The sequence below is a fragment of the Lagopus muta genome, chromosome 10 (genome assembly GCF_023343835.1).
Source record: "Lagopus muta isolate bLagMut1 chromosome 10, bLagMut1 primary, whole genome shotgun sequence".
NCBI lineage: Eukaryota > Metazoa > Chordata > Aves > Galliformes > Phasianidae > Lagopus > Lagopus muta.
Window position 1 is genome coordinate 1,541,241 of NC_064442.1, and position 25,814 is coordinate 1,567,054.

General features: G+C 45.6%; 1 protein-coding gene across 3 annotated transcripts in view; it reads right to left on the reverse strand.

Annotated features, from left to right (window-relative positions):
• The window catches only part of SMAD3 (SMAD family member 3), a 66,542-nt gene that overhangs the window by 6,274 nt on the left and 34,454 nt on the right, over positions 1-25,814 (reverse strand). For 2 of the 3 annotated variants that reach the window (XM_048956570.1, XM_048956571.1), the window contains exons 2-8: positions 12,834-13,027; positions 11,859-11,993; positions 11,156-11,230; positions 9,305-9,355; positions 4,835-5,047; positions 3,444-3,581; positions 1,265-1,409 (exon numbers count right to left, since the gene is read on the reverse strand). In XM_048956570.1, the coding sequence (XP_048812527.1) occupies positions 1,265-1,409; positions 3,444-3,581; positions 4,835-5,047; positions 9,305-9,355; positions 11,156-11,230; positions 11,859-11,993; positions 12,834-13,027 (951 nt within the window). Of the gene's footprint in view, positions 1-1,264; positions 1,410-3,443; positions 3,582-4,834; positions 5,048-9,304; positions 9,356-11,155; positions 11,231-11,858; positions 11,994-12,833; positions 13,028-20,123; positions 20,244-25,814 lie in introns of those variants that run through there. The other variant, XM_048956572.1, reaches the window with a different exon arrangement.

The window sequence follows — 25,814 nt, forward strand, 5'->3', positions numbered from 1 at the left end:
GCGTGCTCTGACAAGGGCAAAGAGATGGAGCATTTTGTGGCAAGGAAATGAAGGAGCGGGAGAGCAGCTTGAGCGTGAGCGTAGGGTTTCACTGCCTACAACACTAATGAGATAGTTGACTTTCCGTAAGTCACGCTCATCTGGATTTCATTACGAGCTGTGGCTGAGAGCCAAGGCTGAAATGCTCTGGCCCGGGTGCAGGACAATTTCAAAACAAAATGGACTCCAAACATCTGGAGAAATGAAGAAAGTGGGAGCGTACCGTGCAGGACCCAGGCTGCAGCTGAGCCGTGGCACCTCCCTGCCGGCAGGCAGCTGCACGCAGGGCGCCTCAGCACAGCCGCGCTGCTCCGGGAGGAGAGGCTGCCCTGCACTTCCAGATGAGGCTGACTGAAAGGGCGCACAGTCGAGCAAGTATTTCAAAATCGTATTTGGCTGACGTCTGTGCCAGCTTTTTCTCTCATAAAATAACATTCATTTTCTGACAGATTTCACCTCCCCTGCTTATACTACTAACACCACTTTTACTCCCTTTGCTACTCCTATGTTTGTTTGTTAATGCAGTGGGCGACGGCGACACAAATTACAGAGCTCTGTGTCCTCACACCCTGTGCTGTCAGAACAACCACATCATCCATCCCAGACTGCACTGCATCTCCTTTTTCACTTGTAATAGTGACCCTGCTTCTCCCATCGCCTCCACTCACCTCGAAGTAACTGCCCTATGACAAGCACTGAGAACAGGATGAGGGGATGTAACAGTAATTTCGCAGCAACTCTTAGCAGTTTCCCAAATGTGAATTTTCATGCTGAGTTGTTTTTACTTTAATCTCATTAGTCTCCGATAAAACACCAAACCTAACACATATCTGTGAGGAAGCACTCGCACTGATCCTGTCCTGATAACAGTGTCGTACTACAACTATCAAAAACCTATCAAATACACACCCAAGTTTAAGAAAAAATAGGTACTGTTTCCTACCCAGCCATGTACATGTGTCTGCTGTGCTTCAGGTAAGGCTCCTGGTCTGCACAGCACTGTGACCAAACACACACGGGTTTCCAACACATCCCATGATGCAGGTTTCACACAAATAGCATGGGAAAACTAAGACACGAGGTCAGCACATTCTTAGTAAACACAAGACATGCATTACCAAAGAGATACAGCACTAAGCCTCCCAATCACAAGGCTGAATAAGGAAGCTGTGCAGAACACTGCCAGGCCACACATGAGCACACCACATGTTTCACAAGGGCTGACCTGTATTCTGCTCCCCAGCCCTTGACGAAGCTCATCCGAATCGTGCACATCCTGGTCAGCTGGTACACAGCTTCAAAGCCCTGGTTTACAGACTGAGCCAAGAGAGCTGCGAATTCCTGGTTGTTAAAAATCTTCAAGTTACATCCTGTGCATAAAGAACACGACAAAAACAAAGTGTTAGCTCAGCCACATTAACAAATCTATTTCTTTATGAGAGTGGAAGGAAACTCAGTGCTGCTTTCCCATGTCCCCAGACCATGCAACACCACATACAGACTGCTCAGTGACAGCACTTCAGAAAGCCTGTTAGGGTTGCCACATTTCCACAGCCCCTGGACCGAAAACCACATGATGGGACAGAAGATCAGCCACAGAGCAAGCTGCCACCTGCATGACTGGACCTGGGATCCTCACGTGGAACCTCATTTATACTATTCATACTATTTCCATTGTGTTGTAATTTAAAAGCCTGCCTGTGACCGTAACACTTACTGACAGCAAGTGCTACAGAGCCTGAAACAAAGGAATGCATGGGTTAAAAACAGGGACTCACTGGTGCTGGATGTACGTGGTGCCTGTCAGCAGAAGTAATGAAGTTCTGAAGTGAAACAGCTCTGGGCAGCCAGAACCCAGTTACCTGGGCTAAGGAAGCTGGTGGCAGAGCTGTACCCCTCTCTTAAATTTTGATCTGATGTGCCAAAGAATTTTCCTTTAAAAGTGCAGTGCTCCCCTCAGTGTTTACTCACAGCTGAAAGACTTGTTCAACTGTTCTAGGTGATAAAGGTGAAAAACAATCACGTTATCTGTGGTTGAAACAACTAAATTAATACCTAACTTTTATGCTTGCTTTCTCCCAGATAACCAGAAACAAGCTAAACTCTGAAACTTGGCATGCCACTGGTGCTCATTTGGGATTACATATGGGCCAAGTCTGAAAAACAACCAGTTGGACTGTGATGAATTGTATTTCTCTAAAATCCCTTCTGAGCCTACGCTCTTGGGCTGGACCCACACTGCCATCTGCTTTGGGCCGAACCGCATACAGCAAAGCATCACCACATTCAATGGCTCAGCAGCTGCAAAAAAAAACTGCCTGTTTTTGTGGCCATAAGAGAGCCCAGCCCAAGAACCAGGGGTCCTGTGGAGTGCGAAGGGAAGCAGTGCTGGACACACTGCAGCCTCAGAGGGGAAAATAAGGAGGGAGAGAGCACAGGAGAAGAGCTATGGCAAGGAAAGGAAACAGTCTGATCAGACTGCAGGCTGCTCAGACCTCAGGAGTGATGTGAACAGGTCTCCCTGTGACCGTGCCTGGAGGAAGTGGTACAACACGGCCTCGTCAACAGCGGAATGAAGAAACCGCTTCAAAACCAACAGAAATTTGAAGATGAATCTGAGAAGGCAGCCAGACTGTGGCAATAGCAGGGAGAGCCGGCGTCCAAGAAATGTGCCTGAGATGGATCTACAGCGGAAATGTGGGCTGTTTATGTTTTCAGATGTTGACTCCAGCCCGGGTGGACTCCTGTGATGTGGCTGGAGAATTAAGTCATGTTTGTAGCACTGGCAGCTGCTCCCTAAGCATCTGAGAAAGGAAACCCACTGAGATGGGCCAGGACTTGCAGTGTATGGATCTCTCTTCTAAAAAAAGAGGATCTTTATTCAAGTATTTCTAAATGAAAAAGTTATTATTTAAACATATACATACTTTCAAATTAAAAAAGTACATTTTGTAAGCCTAGCTAAATACTCTTCTGAAAAGCATGTACTCATCCTAGCTCATGCATCAAACAATAAATACCTGTTTTTCCCAGATACATGCAATAATGGCTCCTCTAACATCTCAGCATACCTTAGAAGTGACATTTCTCCAGAATAAAGCTCACAGAAGAAAAGGCTGTACTACAGAACAGAAACCAGTACCAGTTTAAATCTATTACGGGCTAATCTAAATTGAGAAAAAAATCCTAAATTATCTTCTTTTATATAAAATTACAAGCAGGACTATTGGATAATTACAGCATCGACTGATAAAACACCAGACTGAATGCATGGCAGATTCTGCTGCAAATGTGCAGCGCTCTTTTTGTGTTTCTACTCTGTGTTTCTACTCTGTGTTTCTACTCTTTGCGTTTCTACTCTTTGCGTTTCTACTCTTTGTGTTCCCACTCGTGTGCATCCTTACCTGGTGGGATCTTGCAGACTGTTGCTGGGTGCCAGCCGTAGCGCTGGTTGCAGTTGGGAGACTGGACGAAAATGGCACTGTCACTAAGGCACTCAGCAAACACCTCGCCACCAATGTAGTACAGCCTCACTCCTCTTCCTGAGAAACACGAGCACAGTTTGGGGTCAGGTCAGAACGTCCATCTGCAACACCTGGAAGGTGAGTGGGGAGAGGCACAGCCAACCTGCGCAGCTGACAGAGCTCAGAAGGCAGCTGAACCATGAATGATGGCAATGAAAACCAGCTCAGAGCTGTGCTCCAGCCCCACTGGGCTGCGCAGTGTCACCACCTCCCAGCCTGCCTCCTCCAAACAGCAATGGCCCTGATACCTCTATATGAATGTACTGTTGAGTGCTGGTCAACATATGCCTTTCAACCTTTTCTAAATCACCACAGCTGCTCGTTTATTTACCTCATTACTGATTTGGAATTAAATTATCCAGTGTTTCCAAATAGCTGCCTTTTCCTTGAGACTGTATTTGTATACAAGGACAAGCACACCCTTCCTATAAGAGTTTACACACATTACTGAAATCTCAGTCAATAAACTCAGGAATTTGTATTTGCTGTGCTCTTACACTGCTATTTGAAAATCCTGCTTTCATTCTTCCATGCTGCACAAGCAGCCTGCTGAATTTAAGGACTGATTTCTGAATCCTGGCTCACGTTTGCTGTGTGAGTGTTGCGAGTGCTGTTTGCTTTTTATTTATTTTCCAGCGCTACAAATCAGTTTGTAAGTAAGGAAAGATCCTCCTGTAAGAACCTTTACTGTCCAGAAAAAGATTTATAGAGGAATGGAGTTGGGACAAAGAGTAGGTTCATTTCTGATGGTATCAGGAGAAAACACTGCCAAGCATAAACGATTTTGCCTTTTACTAGAAGTACATAGATCTGGGATATTCTATTCAGCACCAGCTTAACTAAAAACAAAATTGAGTCTTACCTTGTAGTATCAAGCAAGAAAAGAGAAAACTGAGATGAAAACCGAGTTTCCATTTATAAGAGAACAGTCAGTTAGAAAACAAAATTATTCATGAAGGAAAATGAATACACAAGATGACCTCTAACATCCACCCAAATGAAGTTCTGAAGACTGTGTGCAGAAATTTAAGCTCCATCTCTGTTAAATGCAGTTACTGCAGTGTTTCTCAGTGCCTTTTTAATTGTATTTTTATAAAAGAATACAATTAGTGTTTCTTTATGGAGGATTAACCCGAATCACCATGGATACTGCAATCCCACAGTGTCCTAAAATGGACAGAGCTGGATGCCATTAGGTAACTAAAATCTGCAGGCAGATCCCCGCCTTCTGCCTTGAAAAACACCGAGGAAAATAAGGAGACAGAAGTTACCGATGTGCCGTCTTGTGAGCTCCACAGCTGCATTCCTGTTCACGTTAGAGAGCAGACCAAGGCAGAAGCGTTCCGAATTCGACGGGTCGGTGAAACCATCCACGGTCATGGAGGGCTGGGAGGCGTGGAACGTCTCCCCCACGCGCTGGTTGAGTTCATAGTAGGATATGGAGCACCAGAACGCCGGCTCGCAGTAGGTAACGGGCTGCAGATCTGCACACAAATAAAAAGCAACATGAGTCACAGGCCCTCCGAGAAGGGGGGATGAGGAAAGCACTGTTCTGAAATATTGTTCTGCTTCATTCCTTGGGCTCGCTGGAACCACCAAGCTTTAATTACTTGACAGATTTTAATGGAGTGCAGCTAGAAGGTTACATCACCCCTGAAGCTTTTGGCACGTGGAACAATCGAAATAGTCCAAGATGTAAGTCATGGAGTAAATGGGGCGGCACTCCACTATCCTGGAGAAAATCCTAAAAGTGAAGTTAGTTTTTGTATGAAGCATGGGACCACTTCTAGGTAGGCAGCGCCCTAAAAACAGAAAAGAAAAGGAGAGGAAAAGAAGAAAGAAAAACTGAGAAAGGCCAGACCACAAACCTGCCTGCAGTGCCACTGCTCCCCAGAATGCTAACACTGTGCCCTTACAGCAAAGCAGCCAGCAAGCCCCACTTCTCTTCTGACTGCTAGCATCTCTGCAGCTCTTTGCAATAGAGTCAAACTGTATATAACTGCCTTCAAAATAATAAAAAAAATATTTCTTCCAGTCCAACTGATTTCACATTTTGAAAAGAAAAACCATTTCCCCAGCAGGTGATAACGTTTCTTTTACTGGAGACTGACAGACTGTTTCTTTCTGTTTCTTTTACTGGAGACTGTTCTTTTACAGACTGAAGCAGACTCGGGAAGACAAGTGAAAGGGGGGGCATTCAGATGGCTCTGGGTGATTTAGCTGCTCCCCCTGACACTAAGGACAGCTATGCTTGTGATTTCAGCAGAGGAAGGCCCAAGCCAAATATTCTCGGAAATGCTGCACTAGATGGTGTCCAGTCCTACTGTAAGTCATGGATCTACTGAGCAGGAACTGTGGAAAGCAGCACAAGCTAACTGATAAGTGCTGTATTTCCCAAATTCAATGCAAGAAACAAAAGCAAGAGAAGATTTCTTTCCATCTGGCACAGTTTGCATGGAGCAAAACCCCAGCCATTCTTGCAGCTTCCCCATCTGCTGCTCTGTAAAGGCTGTGGTGAAGCTGGGGCTGAAGAGATGGGCTCCATCCCAGCCTGCAGGAGTGGCTGTGGAGGTTTGAGAGCCATTTCTCATCTGCTACTGCTTTTCTCTGTAAACCTCAGCCACAAGAGGTGATGGATTCCTCACTGAAGGACATACAGAAATTTTATTTCCAGCTCATTTGCATCTTCAGAGACACAAACCAACAAACTGTCTTAAAGAAAAGCTTGTCTCTGAACAAATGCAACTGAGGTTTACTGGTGCTGCTTTCTCCTGTGATTTGCTTTGGCATAAGCTGCTACAGAATTTTGTTACAACTGTCCTGAGTACTCAATTCTGGGGTTTACTGTTTGGGAAAAAAGTAACAGAATGCAGTTCTGCTAAAACCAAAGAATCTCAAGGGGACAGATGGTGGTCAAAATCATGATGAATTACAAGCAAGTAAATCCTACCTGAATCATTTCCATACATTTCCAAACCTGACTTCCAACAGCTTTGCTTTCCCAGGTGTCTGCTGAGCACTGCCATGCTGCCCATACCCATACTGCACTGTCTCCATAAGACCACAGTACCACCTGTCCAGATGCAGAACTAAAAGCTTGCCAGGTGCTGTGCACACTCTAGGACATGCTCTAAGAATCCCAGCTGAGGTTAGTGTGTTTGCTAAATGCTGTTCATCAGAAGTTACTGACTTATGTTATCTAACTGCACTAATTGCAGTCACTCCTAACTCCCACAGAAGCAACAAGATAAATAAGTGTGCTCACTTCCTTTCCCTCTGCGCTGTCTTTTCACTGCTTAGAGAAATAGTGTTTCAACACGGAGTCACAGAGGCTTACGTTACTGATGGATCTGCCCACAGGGCATGTGCTTATTTCACTTACTGCTTTTGCGTCAAGTCTTTTGCAGAGCAAGCACTGACAATGGATTTCCTGTGCACCAAGGGACTGCCTTGCTCCCAAATAAAATGCGTGCAACCTCAGGCCTGGCCCTCAGCCAGCATAAACTCCCTGACTTCATTCCGAGTGTCCACACAGTGCTGGCAGCTCTGCTTTCGCTGGGGCTTTCTGTGTTCTTTCCAGTTCCAATTTCAGCCATACAGAAGAGATCGCTACAACTTCCAGTTACATCTTCATTTGACAACTGAAAGTCCAAATCAAAACCAGAATGCTTGCAAAGCCAATGCACAAGCTGAAAGGAGACAAAAAATCCCCAGATGTTACCATGCAACACCTTGTTTTGTCTGTGGATGAAAAGATGAACCGAAAGTCCTCAGGTTCCATCAATTACAGCTAGATATCAAAATACACACAACTGCAGCTCAAACCAACCTTGCTCCTATTGTTCTAGCCAGCTTGCCTCACGCTAGTTTATGGTCTTTGTAATTCTCTGGAATAAGGCCATGGGACAAAGTCCAAAGTTCAGCTGACACAAAGTAAACTGTCTTAAAAGCTTCAGGCAGTTCTGTTGAAATAAACCGTCAGTTTTAATACTGGGACATTATTTCCTTAGCAGTAAAACTTCAAAAATACATGTTATATTCTTTAAATTTTACGTTTCATTTTCTTAGCAAACACAGGGAGAAATCCCCCTTAAACTTTTGCAGATGAAAGTGCAGCCCTCAACACTGCAGTGTCCTGCTCATCCACAGAACTACACAGCACGGCAAATGCAACACCACTGCAGGCCACCAACCAGTTTCTGTCTGACTGGGAGGAGAATCTGCAAAGCTGAGGGAAAGCTCAGCTCCCCCAGCTCATGCACTCCCTCTCTGGCTTGCAGGGCTGAAGGAGCGAAGGGCTGCTGCTGTGAGCAGCTCCTTATCTCAGACATGCTGCCTACAAGGCACAGATGATGACAGATTGTTCATTCGACAGTTGCTGGGAGTTGCTCAGTACGTTCCATTTTATTTATTGTTTTGCAGCTTTCCCACCACACAAATTGATTATAAAACTATAAAAAGAGACAAAAGGTTCCCAGATTTGTGGGACTTTTTGCCTAAGAGCAGTGAGCCTTTGGTTTGCAAAACTCAAAGATATCTTTTAATGCTGCTAAGCTCAATGCTCTTCTGATGTCTGCTCCCTAGACTACAAAGAGATTCGTCGTGGTTAACCAGCCTCACCTGCTCCTATTTAGTTCTTTGTCACCAGACTGCACATTAGGAGTCCTGCAGGCCCATCAGCTGAGCAGCATGTGTTAGGAACACTGTTCTGGTTAGAAAGGATATGTGCTGGGGCCTCTTTCCTAGAAACCACTTTTCTCCTTATGTAAGGCAGATGCCACAGTCAGCTGCCAGGTTGGTTTTGTTACATGTAATTGGCCTTTTATTTTTAGGTTGACAAAAAATGCTAGAAATTCACATCAGCTCTTCAGCAGCACACTTGAGCATAACAGATTCAGATAGGGAGGAAAAAGAAAAAGGAAGAGTTAGCTATGTATTCTTCTCTGAGGCTTTAACAGTTAAAATGAGTAAAAGTTTAGTGGCATTGTGGCAATATATTCCATGCTTTCAAATAAATAAATAAATAGAGAAGAGAGAAAAGAAATCCCCTTCAACAGCCCCAAGACATCCACAAGTCAGCCAATGACTGACAAATTTTGGAGCAGAGTCAAAGTACCCTCTGCCAGGATTAAAAGCATATGTAAACTTTATGGCTACGGTTATTCAAGAGCAATCTCAAGTGGCCTGTGTCTGCTGGCTTAATGAACATGCGGAGAAGTGATCCTGCAGCTAGCCAGAGCTATGAGTGTGTTTTATGAGAGACTGTTGAGAGCAATTTCAAATACAGTGAGAGCTCGCACTGATGAAGATCAGACCTTCCATGCCTGTAGGTATGAAAATGAAGAGCAGAAACTTTGGGAAATAACAGAGGTTCAGGGACAGCCACAGGACACCTCTAGCAGGATCTGAAAGGCAAAGGTCCTGTTCAACAGCTTTCCAGTTCTCCACAAGAGAAGCAGAAAGGAAGGATCCCCAGGCTCCTGGAAGCATACGGCCCACAAAACGTCTGATTCTCAAAGAGGTCTGTGATATCTGTACCTGTCCATATGCTCTCTCCGTTTATTTGAGCTCTCCAATCACACACCAACCAGCCTCCTCCATTTGCTCAGTTATTAGCAGAAAGAAGCACCAACAGCGCTCAAAACCTAATCAGATGCACACAACCTCAAGAAATAACATCATCATTATAAGGTCATGCTCTCGGCTGTAATTACACACAATTCTCAAGATCACATGCTTACCCAGATTATTGTGTGCTGGAGACATAGGATTTGGTGATAAGTTTGGAGAACCTGAAAAGCAAGACATTGTAATTATTAGTATGGCATCTGCACAAAGAAAAACACTTGCACAAAATCTTCTGTGCTGCCCAGGCTTGTTGAGAGGGAAATCCCACTTCTTAGCAAAGTCTCATTTTGTGACATTAGCAACTTCTCTGATGTTGATTACCACTTAAATGAGCTTCCAAATGCTATTGCTTACTATATCAACATGCTTCATCTGCAATACTGTTGGGAATCTTCACAGAGTTTAATTCACTTAAACTCTACACATTAATTTTCATAACTGTGCACACAGTTGCCTGTTTTACTTTCACATGCAGTTGTCAAAACTCCAGGTACCATCATGACAGCCACACTCAAGCCCAGTTAGTTGGGCATTCACTGGACACTGCTAATCACTCTCAACAGTGGAAAACCTACCACTCTGTACATCAGTGAATCTTTCTGGTGCTGGGACAATGGAGTACTGCATCAACCTACGCAGCTCTGACCAAATCATTGTGGCAATTTTACCCCCTTGTTCCAATTCTGCCCACAGATTTTGTGCGTGTATTTCAGATATCTGCACTTTGATGTCCAGAGCAAGTTCCAGTTTCTGGATGCCACGTGGACGCAAGCAGGTGGTACAGCCCATCCATCCTTCCCTCTCACACTGAGTTCAGCTGGTTCCTTCAAAATTTGTTTTTCTGTAACGAATGAACTCCACGACATCTGAAGAAAGGGATCTAGCATTCAAACACGAACTGAGAGTATTTATAGCATCTTCCAGGCCAATCCACTTTCCCAAAAAACCATACATACATTCCGAATGTCAACCGCATTACCAATGATTATATGCACTGAAATGCATTGTGTCAACAGGCTTATGTTTGATGTAGACAAACAAACCCACACTCCTTTCTGCCATCTGTACAACTGTGGTGCAAGTCTGCAAATCAATCATCTCTTTTGGAATCCCACGTATGCTCTGTGGCTGAAGACATACCGAAAAGCCAGGATAACTGCATGCACTATTTGCATTGAGAAAGTTCTGCATGTCTCTTTTTATGCAAGTGCCATGCATTTGCACATCCCTCTTGTAAGGGATCAGAAAGGCATCAGCCTTTCTAACCAAAGACACATTTTTGCTCCTCAGGCAAGAGTTTTAGGAGTTAAGAGTCTGAACTCTGAAGAGTTCTTACTCGCAAGCAGAGACACAGCTCAGTCCAACAGGATGCCTTACACAGTTACCTGCAAAACGATGGTGTTTAATTTTAACGCGCTGATAAAGGTCACCATGCATGCTAAGGCTGCTCAGTCTAAATCTGCTTTCACGCTACTTGTTTTCTTGGCAATGAGTCACAACCTCGCCTTCACTGGGATGCATCCATTCAATAATAAGCCCATTTAAAAATAAATCTGCTAGTGGTCCTTTGAAATACAGTTAACTGGACATTTCAGTATGTACAGCAGACAGATAAGCAATCAGAAAAATGCCTCTTTAGAAGGTGCCAACTACTTGCACCATATTCCTGTGCATACAGATGCACGAACACAGTACAATGCAAGCTATTATTAGGTGTGTCTCTGCTGTTTCAGGCTCCTGCTTAGCAGTATCTAACAATGGATGTTAGGGAGAACAGGAACATGCTGTACCTTTCAGCAGCTCTAAAACACACTGTCCTGTGCTTTATATGAGATGTCAGGCTACACTTGCACTCCTACAGGGATAAAATAACTCTCACCACCATCTGATTTTCAGAGCTCCAATGAAAGGCTTTAGAAGTTTAGATATGACCCAGAAAGCTGTAAATGGCAAAAAAGAATTACCTGCATCCATGCTGGGGTTCATCTGGTGGTCACTAGTTTCTCCATCCTCACTCAAATAGCCTGGAGGAGGTGTCTCTAGAATCATGAAATGATCAAAGTCATTGCAACTGGATGAAAAGTCTGGAACATTTACTTTGCTATTCACGACAAGCTTTTTTTTTGTTTAATTATTTTTCTTCCTCAGACTGTTAAGAGTAAGAGTAGAGCATACTTGTGAATAACAGAGGAGGGAAAAAACAAAATCAGGATTTTCAGTTCCATAAAACTTTAAGCCACGTAGACAGTTTTCTGTCCAGAGATTGCTCCTCTCCTGGTGTGCAGCTGCACAGTTTGCCTATAGAAATAAGGCGTAAATTGCTTGTAAAAAAGATGCATAAATAGAAAAGCTCAATTCCATCAGATATTTACACTTTTACTCAAATTAAAATGGCTGAACATCAGTCAAATCAAAGGGAACGTTCAGCTTTAGATACCACGATAAATTGAGTATGCACTACTGAAGGGAAAAGGTAAGTTTGAAGAAAACAAAACTTAAACAGCACTGCTACTGTTCTACATTTACAGCTGTCACCTGCTTTTGTACGCTTCCCATTCCTTTGCTTCATAGCAATGACAGAAATAAAGACTTGCCACTCATTCAGCACATGCAGACTGTGCAGTGTGACCCTTCTCCCTCTGCTCACTAGATGGAGAGATACCATACCTGGGATGTAGTTGCTCTGCGGCTCAATGCCTGCTGGGAAGTTAGTGTTCTCTGGGATAGAGTGACTGTAATCATCCAGCGGTGGGAACTCAGCTGGGATCTCTGTGTGCCGAGGCACCAGCACTGGGGGTAACACTGCCCGATGGAAAAGAGAGAGAACAGTATTAGCAGCTTTAAAATAAAATGCCTGAGACCCTAGAAAATGAAGAGTAACCAGTTTGGAGTACCAGCCTTACATACACACAACACCAAAGTCGCTAATTAAGGAACACAATTTGATACTTGCTTCTGAAATAACAGCAGCAGTTAAAGATGCTATTCTTAACGCATCTCAGCTGGGGATGGGATGTGTGCTTAACTGAACACACCTAGGCTGTCTGCCTCTTCTAAGGCAAAGAAACAAGCCTTCTCATTATTAAAAGAACATCACATGATTTGAAAATGGAGAAATTGCACCTAAAATGAAATGGCAAGGTAGGATTAGAGTAAACATTCAGCCTGGCTCTGCAGGTTTGTACCAGCATGCAGCAGAACTATCGACAGTTCCAGGTGAAAGTCTCTCTCAGAGGCAGGAGGAGCGCTCAGAACAGGAAGCTCAGATGTGTTGGAAGCTATTCCTAACTTCAACTTAACAGTAACACTTTATCCTTAATACCAACAAGACCAGAGTGAGGCACGCATAGAACTCTGCTACAGTCCTCACTTGTATCTATACTGCGTGTGTGAGTTGGTTCTGGGCACACAGGGACACATTAGGAAGCTGGCAACAAGACAGCCTGCTCAACTTGTTTTTCATCGATTTTAAATGATATTTTCCCCCTGAGTGCAGATGCATAAATTATTCTGCTGCACGCAGTAATAGACTACCATCAATAATACATACGCTTTGGTTTTAAAACCCTACGCCTGCTGCTTTATTCAATTTTGAAATGCACTTATCTATCCCTCAGAAGGGACACGGGGGGTCAGCAGTACCTGGGGTCTCCACTCGTTGGTAATGATAGGGATTCACGCAGACTTCGTCCTTCTTCATGTTGAAGGCGTACTCGCACATCTCCATGGCCCGCAGCTCATGGTGGCTATGCAGGTCCGGCCACCGCCACAGCCGGCAGTAGATGACATGGGGCAGCCCCTTGCGGTGGGACACCTGCAGCCGGCCATCCAGCGACCTGCAGGAGGAGCGAGAGGGGAGAGTTACGTGGGCTGGCACTGAAACCCATCACTGACCTCATCCCGCCAAGGAAGCCAATGTGAATGCTGCAGGCTCAGCGCGTGGCTGTTCCACCCGGCTCTGCGTTGTGGCACAATCCCCAGAGCCACCCGAACCCACTGAGACACTGCTGCACGATCCTCGCTGTCACGTGAAGCACACCTCTGAAAAATGCAAAAATGCTGTTCTACGTAACAGTCTAGCTTCAGATTCGTTAGTTTTCTGAAAAGACCTTAATTTGGAGGCACGAAGGAAGCTACCCCAGGTTAGAACACATTAATTTAAAGATAGTGTTTGTGCATCCTAATACACAGACCATCTGCAGAGCTCTCACCAACTTACGCTGTGCATAACTAAGTCTTACAATAAAAAGTCTTACTTTTACCATACACAGAGATACGAATTTCCATCTCCACTCCCTGAAGTCCAGCCCCCTGCTTCTCTTGCTTTTCTTTATGACCGATATTCTGTGTGATATGAAACACTCCTGGGTTTTGGTGAAACACAGTGCTTCTTTTTTATTTTTGGTCAAGGAGAAAGAAAATTCAAATTTCATTTGGAATTATTTCCCTTGGTTCTTTGTGTTGGCAGCCAATCCAGAAAAACCAACCCAGCCCAACCCAAACCACACAAACAATTATTCAAGCAGTGGTTGTGCTGGTCTTGGCTGCCCTGGGAGACTTCCCAAAAACAGAGCTTGGTTACACGCACACCTCTTGTAAACACTGCTGCAACAGAAAGGAAGGAGAAACAGCACAGACCCCAGCTGCACCTGATGTGGGGAGCAGGGAAACACATTGCAAAGCTGTTCATGGGAGGTATACAGAACAGCTATGCCATCACTGAGGGAATTGCTGGTACAGAGCACAAAACTCTAAAATCTGCAATCACATCACAGCTCCAATATATGCACAACATCCACAGCTCTTATTTATTGCACACATGTACTTCTTCATATTGCCTCTGTGTCACACACGGGTCTTCTTCACGTGCAAAGCCAGAGCTCTGCTGGGTCCCACCCTTCAGACAGCTCTGAGCCCACCATCGGCTCTATTTCCCAGGTGTGCTCTCATGCCAAACTACTTCTGAGCTCAGCAAAGAAGAAAGCAGGTTTTCCAGGTGCACATCTCATAAGGAACTGGTGGGGAAGGTGGGAAAACTGGACTGGTTTCATGGATGACACAACGTCACTGTGTGTGCAGCCCTGCAGCCTGAACAGCTACCAGCAGTTACCTAAGCCAAAAGCAGCCTGAAAGCACAGCGCAGCTCCCAAGTGTTGCTATCACAGCTTTCCATAAGGAAAAAGAGATGGACTTTATGATCTTATCTGAAAAGACCTTTAAAATGACAGAGCCATATGCTTTGTTTTCAATCACAATAAGCTCCCCGTCTCCCCTCTCCCCTCAATAAGGAGATACAGTAAAAGAAATGACATTCCCCCAAAGCCCCGGAGGCCAATGACATTTTTATGATTGTGAAATCCCTCCTCAGGCTCTCTGCTGAAGGATGTGGGACAAAACAGTGCTTGTCTGCATTCACTGGGAAGAACACAGCCCAGTGTTAGGGTGGTTTATTTCCTCCTGCTGTCCTGCCTCAGCCCTCCACGTGCATTTTCCCCATATGATGCTGGGGCTGAGCTGGGACAGGTTAGCACTGTGCTCAGCATTTGATTGCTTCAACATTTCTCAAGCCCAGAGCCCTCAGAGATGACCCACGCACACGTCTGCCTCTTCCATCTTCATGCAGAACAGCCAGATAACAAAAGGTTCCGTAGTGCACACAACCTTCAGCTCTCCTCAGCCGTGGTCTGATGCACAACCTGGCCCTGAGGGCTGACTGGAGTATTTCCCAACACCACCTGAGAGCTGCACATCCAGGCCTCATTAAACTTACAGAAGAAAGCTTCCATGAGGCTAGGGATATATTCCTTCCTCCGACCTTTCTTTTAACCAGCCTGTGTTGAGCAGATCCCTATGTACAGTTGATTTTATTATGCCATGCTACCTAACAGGATTTCTTCTCAAAATACCAAAGCTTCTCTGCTCAACAATTCATTGCTGGCTGGATCTCCAAAAGCACCACTTCTTTTGGGACGCTGTCTCTTCCTTCCCAGTCAGCTGCAGCTGAATACATCAGCTGTCCCCATGCTGCACTACAGGATTAAATAGCTAAGGCTGTGAAAAGCTTTTATTTTCAGTGTCAGTGTTCAGACCTGAGTGGGTGATCCAGCCTCTCACCACGTTCCCAACCAGCACATTTCCTGAGCCTGCAGGATAGAGGGAGAAAGTAGTGCAATCCACGGCCTGTAATCATTGCTGCCCGCCAGTGTGGGAGCATGTAGGCTATGAGACCCTGCAAGGAAATGCAGAAACAACGCCAGAACATAGCCAGGCTGTCGAGGTGATCCCAGTTCGCAATGATTTATAACAAAACTGAATTCAGAAACAATTCACACAAAAGATGTGAGCAGGTCTCCCTCCAGCACCAGGGGTGTCAGCAATGAAGGCTGGGTCTGCGCACCCACAGCCACGCTCAGGTGTGCTTGGTGAGAGTTGGCCTAACACAGAGGGCTGTAGCATGGCGTGTTCAAACACAAGGAGCAGGCAGTGGGGAGGTTACCCCTCAGTTACAAGCAACAGTGATAAATACCACGTGAGGAAAGTGCCAAGACTCCAGGAGTGCAATCAGGGAATTTCGCTGCTTGCACAACAGCCTGAGGCACAGCCAGAACAGCACTGCAGTACCACGAGAAGCCAAGAGAAACCCCTTGGGCTGAACACTTTAGGACTGATCCATCCCTATCTGCTGCACCAAGCCACTTGCTAGGGAAGTCAAACACCCCAAACCGGGTGCTCCAAAGCCACTGCAGCTCAGAGAACAACGGCCAGCAGCGGCTCCTGATAGCAAAACCAGAGGAGGGAAGGAAAAGAATGACAAAAACACTGAAGCTTTTTCTTTTTTTTTAAACAGTCCACTGTAACTGTTTGAAAAGGGGTGAGGAATAAATAGGAAAGCATTACACTGCAGAACAGGAATTTGATTTCTAGGCCTGATTATGTTTTCTCTTTTTTTAGAGCATGATTGAATTTGTGAGATCCTGAATCAGAAAAGGAAAACAATCACTACCAGCACCACCACCACCACTTACTTTCCGCACTGGACATTTTGCAGCTATCTTTCCTTCAGATGGGTAATGAACCTCTTCCCTGTACTCATTCTCCTTTAAAAGTGAAGCTCGAATCAGTGGAAGGCAGTAGTACAGATCAAGCAAAGTGATACGAGCCATAAGATACTGGAGGGATTTCTGTCAAGATTGGAAATTTCCAAAGGCACTTCAACAGAGATTCAGTCCCCTGTCTCCCCTTCCCTTGCCATTCACATATATACACAGTGCTGTTTGCTAAAGCCATCAGTTTTATATCACCATCATTAATCTTCCAAGAGAGCAAAACGCCTCCGTGCTCACATATCACCAGCATGTGCAAAACGGGGTTAAGGAAAGAGAAAAACAACCAGGAATAAAAAGTTTCAGTTACGCATTTCCATGGGGTTCTTATTAAAAACCACAAGCAGAAGCTGGTTTTTAAAGCCATGACAAATAAGCCAGCAGTACGCTCTAAAAGGCACCAGGAATTATGGCCACAGGCTGTGAGTTTCTCTCAAGCACAAAACATGATAAGTAGTTCCTTACTGGTCCTGCATCTGGTCTACACCAGGAAAGCAAGCGTTTATTCTTGTAGCAGAATCTGGCTTTTGTGCATACAGCACTGAAATATCCACAGGGCTTCGCTGAAAACTTGGATAAAATCTCAGCTTTCCCTGAATACTGGCCAAATGAAAAACACTGAATAAAAAAAATGACCCATGCAGCACATTCGTAATTCAAAAGCTGATCCCTTGCCATCTCTTTCCCCTCAATTTGCTCAGCATCACTGACTTTTCCAACTTCTGGAGCAGTTTTAACAATACTTTCATTCACGCTCTAGAAACAGAAGTTACCTGTGTCCAACTGAGCCTTGCCATGCACCTTACCACACCACCACAGAAGAAACTAATCATTAATACTTAGCACTTACATTTGTGGAAACTGAGAAGAATTAGCAAACGCCCAGCTAGCCTGCAGCACATCTCTATGGAAAGGATCCATTTCTCTCTGGTCTCTCTCACCTTACTCTTACTAAGAGTGCTTACTCTTCCCTCCCTTGGACTTGGAAGGAAACACATCTCCTCTACACCTGTAGATCCATCTCTAGTGAGAAGGATGCTCCTGACCCTCACAGCAGTGGAGCAGAAGGCACAAAGGATGAAGCAATGGACAGAGCTGGGAGACCACGCCAAGGCGTTAGGTGAGCACTGCAGGTGTACTTACGGGCAGGCACAGGACCAGAGGCAGCGAGCGGCACAGCTCCATGCATCCGCTGCCCATCAGAGCAGAGACCGCCACAGCCCACAGCATCAGGTGGAGAGTTTACAGGTAGGCAGTAAATCCCAATTCCTCTGATGCTGCATAATTCTTCTACTCTACTCTCATCCGCTCTGGGCTTGCAAAGCAGCTGACAGTACAGAAATGACCAGCGCTCCCATGTGTGCTTCCTACCGCCTATTTACAGCTCTCCGTCTGTCCCAGGGCTTTGCAGATTTCCCCTTCCCCCCACCTGAAAGCTGAAGAAATGCAGCACAGAGAGTTGATGTCAGGATCAGATTATGACAGCATGAGTCATTTATTAAGATTCCAGTAATGCTAAGCTCTTTAGCAGGTGCCTTGAGACCATATTTTGCAGAGTCTAATTTCAGATTCAGACATAAGTACGTTTTATTGGTTTACCATAAACTGTCTGCCCATTGTTGCTCCCTCAGAGCCTCCTGCTGCTGGTCCTGCACTGCTCAGCTCTCCCCTCTGAGCTCGGCCACTTCTGCTCTCTGATGGCACACACATAAAAGCTCTGTTTCATTTACATTTCTTCAAAGATACATCTTGTTTTGTCATGAAATATCACGATCCAACTATTTCTTCCTTTGTGCTTCTTATTAACCTCTCATTGATGCCTCTTCTGCTTACTCCACTTATTGGCTGCTGGCTGTCAAACCCAGCTCCCTTTCTTCTACTTAAGCCATTCTGTAATTACACGCTCCTGCATCTTTCATCTCCTCTTTGTTCTGACCATCAGTGGTTCAGAAAATGGCTCACTCGCTGACCCAACGCTTGGCACTCACTGCGAGAGTCAAATGGGACAAGTTTTACTTTGCTAAGAATGTAATAATTCACCAATAATAATTATTGCCAACAGACAGTGGTAGAGAATAAGAGCTGCAAGCAGCACCTGCAGCTTACCAGCGTTTCTGAAAGTTTCACCTCCAAGCCCCTCACCACTGTATTCTCCCATGGAGCAAATGTGACTTTTGCATAACAGTTTTTATAAGCCCTCTAAATTTAAATCTGTCTTTTTCTTTTTTTCTTTTTCTTAGCATCCCTGGTTCTTTTATTTATTTCAGCAAAGCCTGCCCAAATCTGTGTCAGACTCATCAAAATTTATTTGTGCTTGAGCCTGGAGGGGCCTGGGGGTGGAAGAAGCATGCACATGGGAAGCTCGGCCTCTCCAAAGGAGCGTGCCTTTTTGGAAACTCATTTATCACACAAGCTTGTCATTGCTTCCCAGAATCCTGTGTCTGACTCCAATCCTGAAATCCAAAAAGCAACACGCTCCTGCCCAGCCCAAGCAGCAGCTTCCTTTCTGTGAGGAGATTCCAGGCATTCTCATGGCACTGTGTATTTGTATGTTCAGAGGAGTTTCGTAACGTGAAAATGGATGGAAATGCCAAAGAGATTCAGATTATCCTCCATAAGAGAGGGCACATTAAAAAAGTAACTCAAGAGAGACAGAATAGCTGGCTGGCAAGGTTCTGCCATCAATCTAGCAATCAAAAAAGCTGCTGTAAAACTCAGTTACTGCGTTAACTTTCATGGCAACTCTACTGATTTACATTTAACATTTAGCTTTAAAATACGTCTGCTTGATGCTCTAAGGAAAAAAAAATCTTCATAGCTTCACTGAAGCCAGGAGAGCTCTGCAAATTAGCATCAGCTGTGGATCCAGCCCAACTCAAACCAGAGGAAAAGAACCACGGGACGGATGTGCTTCTTGACTGCTGAAAGCAAAAAGAAGTGAAGGCACTGCACAGCGCTCCGATAGAAGCCTCACACTGAGAACTGCTGCCCCACATATACTGGCTGCTAACAAAAGCAAGAATGATTATCGTCAGGAGTGCTGAGAAATGACAGTTTTAAGAGCTTGGACTCTCCCTCACAACATATGCAATCGCCAGTGTCATCCACAGGAACTTCATATAAATACCAGGAGTCGGAACTGACTTCTCAGATAAATGTTTGTGCATTCTATCAAGTTGGGTCAAAGCCAGCATTTCTTATGGAAACATTTTTGGTGGTCTTGGGCAAAGAACATGTTTACTTTATAGCAGATATAGCTAAAAATGTTGCGTGACAGCCTCCAATTATCTTGTTTGGAATAGTTTGAGGCTACTTGAGGTTCGCTGCTGTTATTTTCTTTATTATATAGTGAAAACGTTGCTGCTTTTCCTGTAATTTAAACAGCTGCTATTTCAAGATGTGACATCTGTTGGTACCTCCCCCACACGGATAACAGGATCCAGGGCGAAGTTGTTCAGAGTTCCCATCTCCCATTCTCAAAAGCATCTCAGGTGCTTTTCACACAGATTGATAGCCCTTCTGGATCACATGGGCCCTTAAAGCCTCCCATTAATCCTCCTGGCTCTCCGCTATATTGCTTTCTGAGCTGCTTTAACAACAACTTGGCTCTGTAATTATTTGCACAACCAGTACTAATTAACAGCACACCACAAATAAGGGCCCTGGTCCCACAAACGCTCATGCTTCCGCCCCAGCCCCTCCGTGGGGCTATCCTTTGGGATCTGCTGCAAAGCAGAGCTACACACAGGCTCTGCGGTGAGGACCTGGTCTTCATTAAACCCCAGCAACTTGAAAAGAAATGCAGATTTTAAAAGACAACGAAAACAACCTTCAGTCTGGGTTACTCCGTCTGCAGCCTCCGCTGTGCTCCCCAGCGATTAGCCACCTCTCTTCTCCAATCTTTCCCAGCCTCCGACCCGCGCTGGCATCCTGCGAGCTGCTAATGAATCAGTTGCAGATGAATCACTTCCCATGTGCAGACGGCGCGTTTCATCACAGAGCAGATTCTCACAGACTTTCCTCTTTGCTCACACAAACCCAGTGACAAAGAGCTGCCTCCGCTATACCCAAACAAGCCTTGAAGTTTCCACGAGATGCTGAGGGAAGGTGTGCGCCATGTGAGAGGTGAAAAGGGTAGTGGAAGAGGCTGTGTTAATTTTACAACTCTGACTTCCTTAATTATGACTCACGGCAACGCGGGAGAAATCCAGCTTAAAAAGCAGACTGAAGGAGTGTGATGTCTTAGGGGAACGCTGCAGATTTAAGATGGGACGCCTCATTAAAAGCCCACAAAAGTTAACATTTTACAGCCTCTTGTGTCAGTAATTACTACTGAAATCAGAGGCTTGTGACTCCGCAAGAGTCCAGACATATGTGGGGGGAACAGCTTTGTGAACTTCTCCCTCTCATAATCAGGTTTTACAGCACAGCTGAGGAGGGCAGGGACACAAGAAGGGGGTGCTCCAGGCTCTTGGGCTGTTAGTTTTATTTTGTGGGATGTTTCGGTACAATAAGAGAAGAGGGTTATTTGTTATCTCAGAGAGACGGAAAACGCTTCAGCCGAAATGTTTATTTTTTCCCACCAAAAGCACTTAACAGCAAAAAGAGGAAGCTGTGGATGTGGCCTACCTGAGAGCTTCCTTTCTTCTAGTAAATCTGCACATCAGTGACAGGGTTTGCTCAGGCTGCCACTGGCAGCTCAACAGCACAGCACTTGTGCCATGCAGCAAGAGAACATCACTACCCGGCCACCTGTGGCCCACATCACCATCCTGCCCCTGGAAACCCAGTTCTGTGTCCCCACATTACAGGTTATTTTTAATAAATAAATAAACACAATAATAATCCTCAAACTTAGTATTTCTTCAGTGCTGCAAGGCACCAGAATTCCTCTGCTCACCCAAGCCTGACTTGCACACAGTGCTGCTCCCTCTAGCCAGGACGCACCATTTTCCCCACAAGACATCTGCTTCACTCTCTCTATCAGAAGCAAAGCAGTGTAAGCACAGATGTTTTCCCTCCGTCCCTCATCCTGCCAGAAGCTGCACCAGCCCTGCATGGCGATATGGCTGGGAACAGGGATGTATAATTTCAGTGCTTAGCTCTGACTAATGCAGGATGTGTGGGAGCGCAGCAGAGGAGCATGAATAACAGCTCTGCAGAGCACGTCCCTGTATCGTGCTACGTCAGTCTTATCATCCAAACAGGATCTCAGCATGTGCGTGCACAGTACCTTTCCTGTAAAGGTTTAGTTGTTACTATTCCTTGCATGGAAATCCAGCTGGTATGACACAAAAAGGAGCAGGAAAAAGCAAGCAGCCAGAACAGCCGCACTGAATGTAAACAAATACCTTATTTTTATGTAAATGTCAGTAGTAATAAAAACTTGAGGCAAGTGATTAAAGAACAGTCCAGGAAAAAAAAACAACAACCAACACAAAAACAAGTCCTCATTCAACCACCACAGCAGACAGAGTGGTTCCTAAATGAGATGTTTTCCAGAAGTTTTCCATGAGGTGTCCATCATGAACTGCTGAAAATACCAGTTGCATCAAAACTCACCTTTAGGCAACAGAGAGACATTTCAAGCAGCTTTCCTGTTGTCATCCACCTCCCCTCTCTCTCCAAAATAGAAAGAATATTTAATATTCACGCCCTGGGAACCTCAACTGAATACATACTTAAGTGTGAAGCTTAGAACAGAAACAGCCCTAGAGCTTGCCAAGGAGAAGGAACAAGGAGGGAAGTAGACTCGCAGGTAAATATTAGTTTGTACTTGAAAAAGCCAGAGTACATTTTGAAGCTGCTTTTGATTTTTGTGCCAACTCTGTCAGACGCAGGCAGGGCTTGGCCGTGCAGGGAATGAGTGCCTGGGGCACAGCAGCTGGCTCACAGGGATGGTGACATTATCAGCCAAACTATGGAAACCCTTCAGAAGCAGCCACCCAAGCATCGGCTGGGCTGCTGCACCCACTTTCTACACTTGTAGAGGGAGCAAAGGGAAGCTGTTGCCCCTTCCACTCCCACTCTGGACACCACCCCTCTGAGCTCTCTTCCCTGCCTCACCTCCCCTAACACCAACCTCTGTGGGTGCTGAGCAATAATGCCAAAGTCTGGAAGCTTCCTAAACTACTGGAGAAATCACTCCTGGCCTCTGCTGTGACCCAAAGGAGAATCCACAAAAGACAACATTTTCAGTTCCTGAAGTGTTTTCAAAATTACATGGGTACACAGATGAGATCCATCTCTGCGTAGCCAAGAGAAGAGTAACATCCATTCACTGCTCAGCAGCTCACACCAACACACACTGCTTCCATGGTCAGTGCAAAGTCCACTCTGTGCTCCAAATCCAAGCTTGAGAGAAGCTGGAGAAGTAAGCCATAGTAATTGCTCAGGGGGAAATGCACACAGCAGACCAGCAATACCACCCCACCTCTCTGACACAACACAATGAGGCACGTAGAACAGTGGGCAATTACGGATGGTCTTCTTTTTATGTCTCCTCTGCAGCAGCATGGTGCACTTGCTGGGTCCCTGGATCAGAGGTGAGTCACAGAGGACCTTCCACCAGTGAATCATACACACATTTTTAAGCACCCTGCAGGTTTTGTTGGGTAGGAGATGTCTCACGACCTACACCATCCCTAAATACTTCCAGGGCTGCCCAAGGCGGGGGTGTGTGAGGGCACGCAAACCAGCAGCGATCCTCTGCAGCCACCTGAATGGTGCAAAGAGGGACACTGACACAGATCTAACAGCACAGCTCACTGCTGTAGCAAGAAGTGACTGTGGACACAAGCTACACAAAGATAGGGAAACAATGGAATAAGTCACAAATATTTGATTTCACAAGTTAAGACGGTTTTCTTTCCCTGCCCTTGTGACTAAGCCTTTGGTCCACACACCCACTCCATCCTCAAAAAACAGCTCCGTGAAACAAATGTGATTGCTCTAAAATACACACAGACAATGACTGGGCACACCTCCTCCTCACGGCACTCCGTCTATTTACCAAGAGTCTGCACTGACTGTCTGCCTGGGATGCACCAGGATCCAGCTCCCCCTCCCACCAAGGTGTTAAACACTGGCCAGCCCAGCTCCTCTTCATTTGCCTTATCCCATTCCCAAACCTCCATCTCTGCAAACAGTATCACTCATTCAGACGACCTTTCCGGGATCATTCCTAGGTCATAAAATCATAGAATGGCTGTGCTGGAAGGGCCCTTAGAGCACACCCAGCCCAGCCCCTGCTGTGGGCTGGCTGCCTCCCACCAGATCAGACTGCCCAGGGCCCATCCAGCCCAGCTCTGCACACCTCCAGGGATGGGGCACCCACAGCTGCCTGGGCAGTCCATGCCAGCACCTCACCGCCCTCTGATTTTACACCTAGCATCTAATCTAAATCTCTAAAATAAATAAATACATGAAGATCTACCTTTTCTTTTCCCTCTCTGTGATCCGTACAACCTGCCTTCTGGTGAATGCTATCTAGTCTCTTTTTCCTCCCTGGCACAACAGTTACATATCTTGTTCCTTCAACCCATATAAAAAAACGGCAAAAAAAAAATATGGTTGTTCTGAACCATCAAATCACACTCTTCTCAACCTGTTTGATACCTCATACAAGGTATTAAGTTTGAACAGCCTACAACCCTGTCCTCAAGGCACTCCAGCACTCCTTATGTCCCACAGCTGAGTGCTCACCACAGCTCCCTCCCCAGCCAAGCTGTGTGCCCATACTGGATCCCCACCACACGCTTCCCCTTTGCTTCTCCTTCCCTCCCCACCTCACTCAGCCCACACAGCTTCCAGTTCCAGCCTTGATGGGATGGAAGGATGACCTGTACTGACTCACTTCTTAGGAAAAAATAGTCAAATTGAGTGTGCCACACACTATCAACATGATGCAAGCAGAGAAAGAGGCTTAGAGGGAGGGGATGGTGCAAAATATTAAAGTAATTAATACAGTCAACGGTTACAGTTTTCTCTGGATAGTCCCACGAGTACTGTCTCACATCTTTTAGACTGCCAACTATTCAGTGCAGGGATAGTCTGTATTTTTTCCCCCTTCTCAAGTAATAAACTGCATTCTTGGCAGCTAAATTATTAATAAGGAACAAATGGTAATTGATTTATAGATGAGCCTGAAAGAGAGGATTTGTCTTCCTTTATTCCAAGCCATTGTGCCCACATGGCTACATCCTGCTCCTGTCCTGCCAAAATCTCAGCCTCCAACACAGCATATCCAGCCCCAAATTATTTGTGTTTGCATGGCCTCTTCACCTCTGCCATATCTGACCACTGACCAAATACTGCAAAAGAGAAACAAAGCGCTTATTGTTCTTTCTGTCTCTTTTCCTTCTCAGCCAGTAAGAAACAGCTTAACTGGATTAGTCCTTAAGGTTCTCTTTTTATTCATTCTGTGCTTGTAAAAAAAAAAAAAAAAACTCAAGGAAAAGATGAGTTTCACATTCAGACTTTGAATATGCTGAGCTTGGGGAATTAGCTCTGTGCTGGTGGAAAGTTCCACAGCTCCGGCCCAGCTCTTCACACCAGAAGCATCTGTCCTGCCCCTGAGCACAGCTTTCTCACATTCCAGCTGCAGGGCCTGCACCAACAGCTCTGCCTGTGCTCTGCTAAGGAGCTGAGGATGCTGCAGGGCTTTCCCCACTCCCCCTGGGCTGACCTGTAGGGCAGGCTCGTGGGGCAGCACCTACTTCACAGCCTGCGTGCTCACTGTAATTAACAGCACACATCCTATCGCGTTCACAGTGCAATGCTGGCATGCAGAAATCAGTGGTCAGCTCGCCACAAACTCAGCCTCTCCAAGGCAGGACCCAGGGCTTTGCTGAAAGCAAAACAGTGCTCATTTCTAGAAGCACTGTGGAGACAGAATGCAGCAGTGATGCTCCAGTGCTGGTTCAGCCCAAACAATGGCAACTCGCACACGAGGCAAACCCAGACCTTCAAAGGCACCTAGGCAAATGCACTGTCACTAAATATTTTGTCATAGTAGCAAGAGCCTAAAAATGTAACAGGAGCAGATAATGCTCTGCGACAGGCCAGCGCACATCCTGTTGTTACCCTGTAAACACCACAATGTGAATTGGCACTGCTGTACAAGCAGTAAGACAGGAGTGCCATCACCTGCAGCCTCTGATGCAGAGCAGACTGAAAAGAAAACGCAGCACAAGGGGAGCACAGTCCTCCACCTGAGGAAAGGTTTCTTGTCCTGGGCCACTCAGCCTGCCTAGCTTTGGGTGAATCAGATCCACATCCTCGAAGACTTCAGATACCTCTTAGATTCTTATTTTATCTTGCTTTTCTATGTAACACAAGCAACAGGCCCCCTCCCGTGGGAGCACATAAGGACACTAGAAACTCCGTGCAGAGCTTCCACACCACAAGAACGGACATCAGGCTTTACACATAAGTGCACTGAATGCCTGGAACAGCCACTAAACCAGAAAGCCATAAACAATCCTGGGGTGTAACAACACATGTCATTCAGACAGGCTGC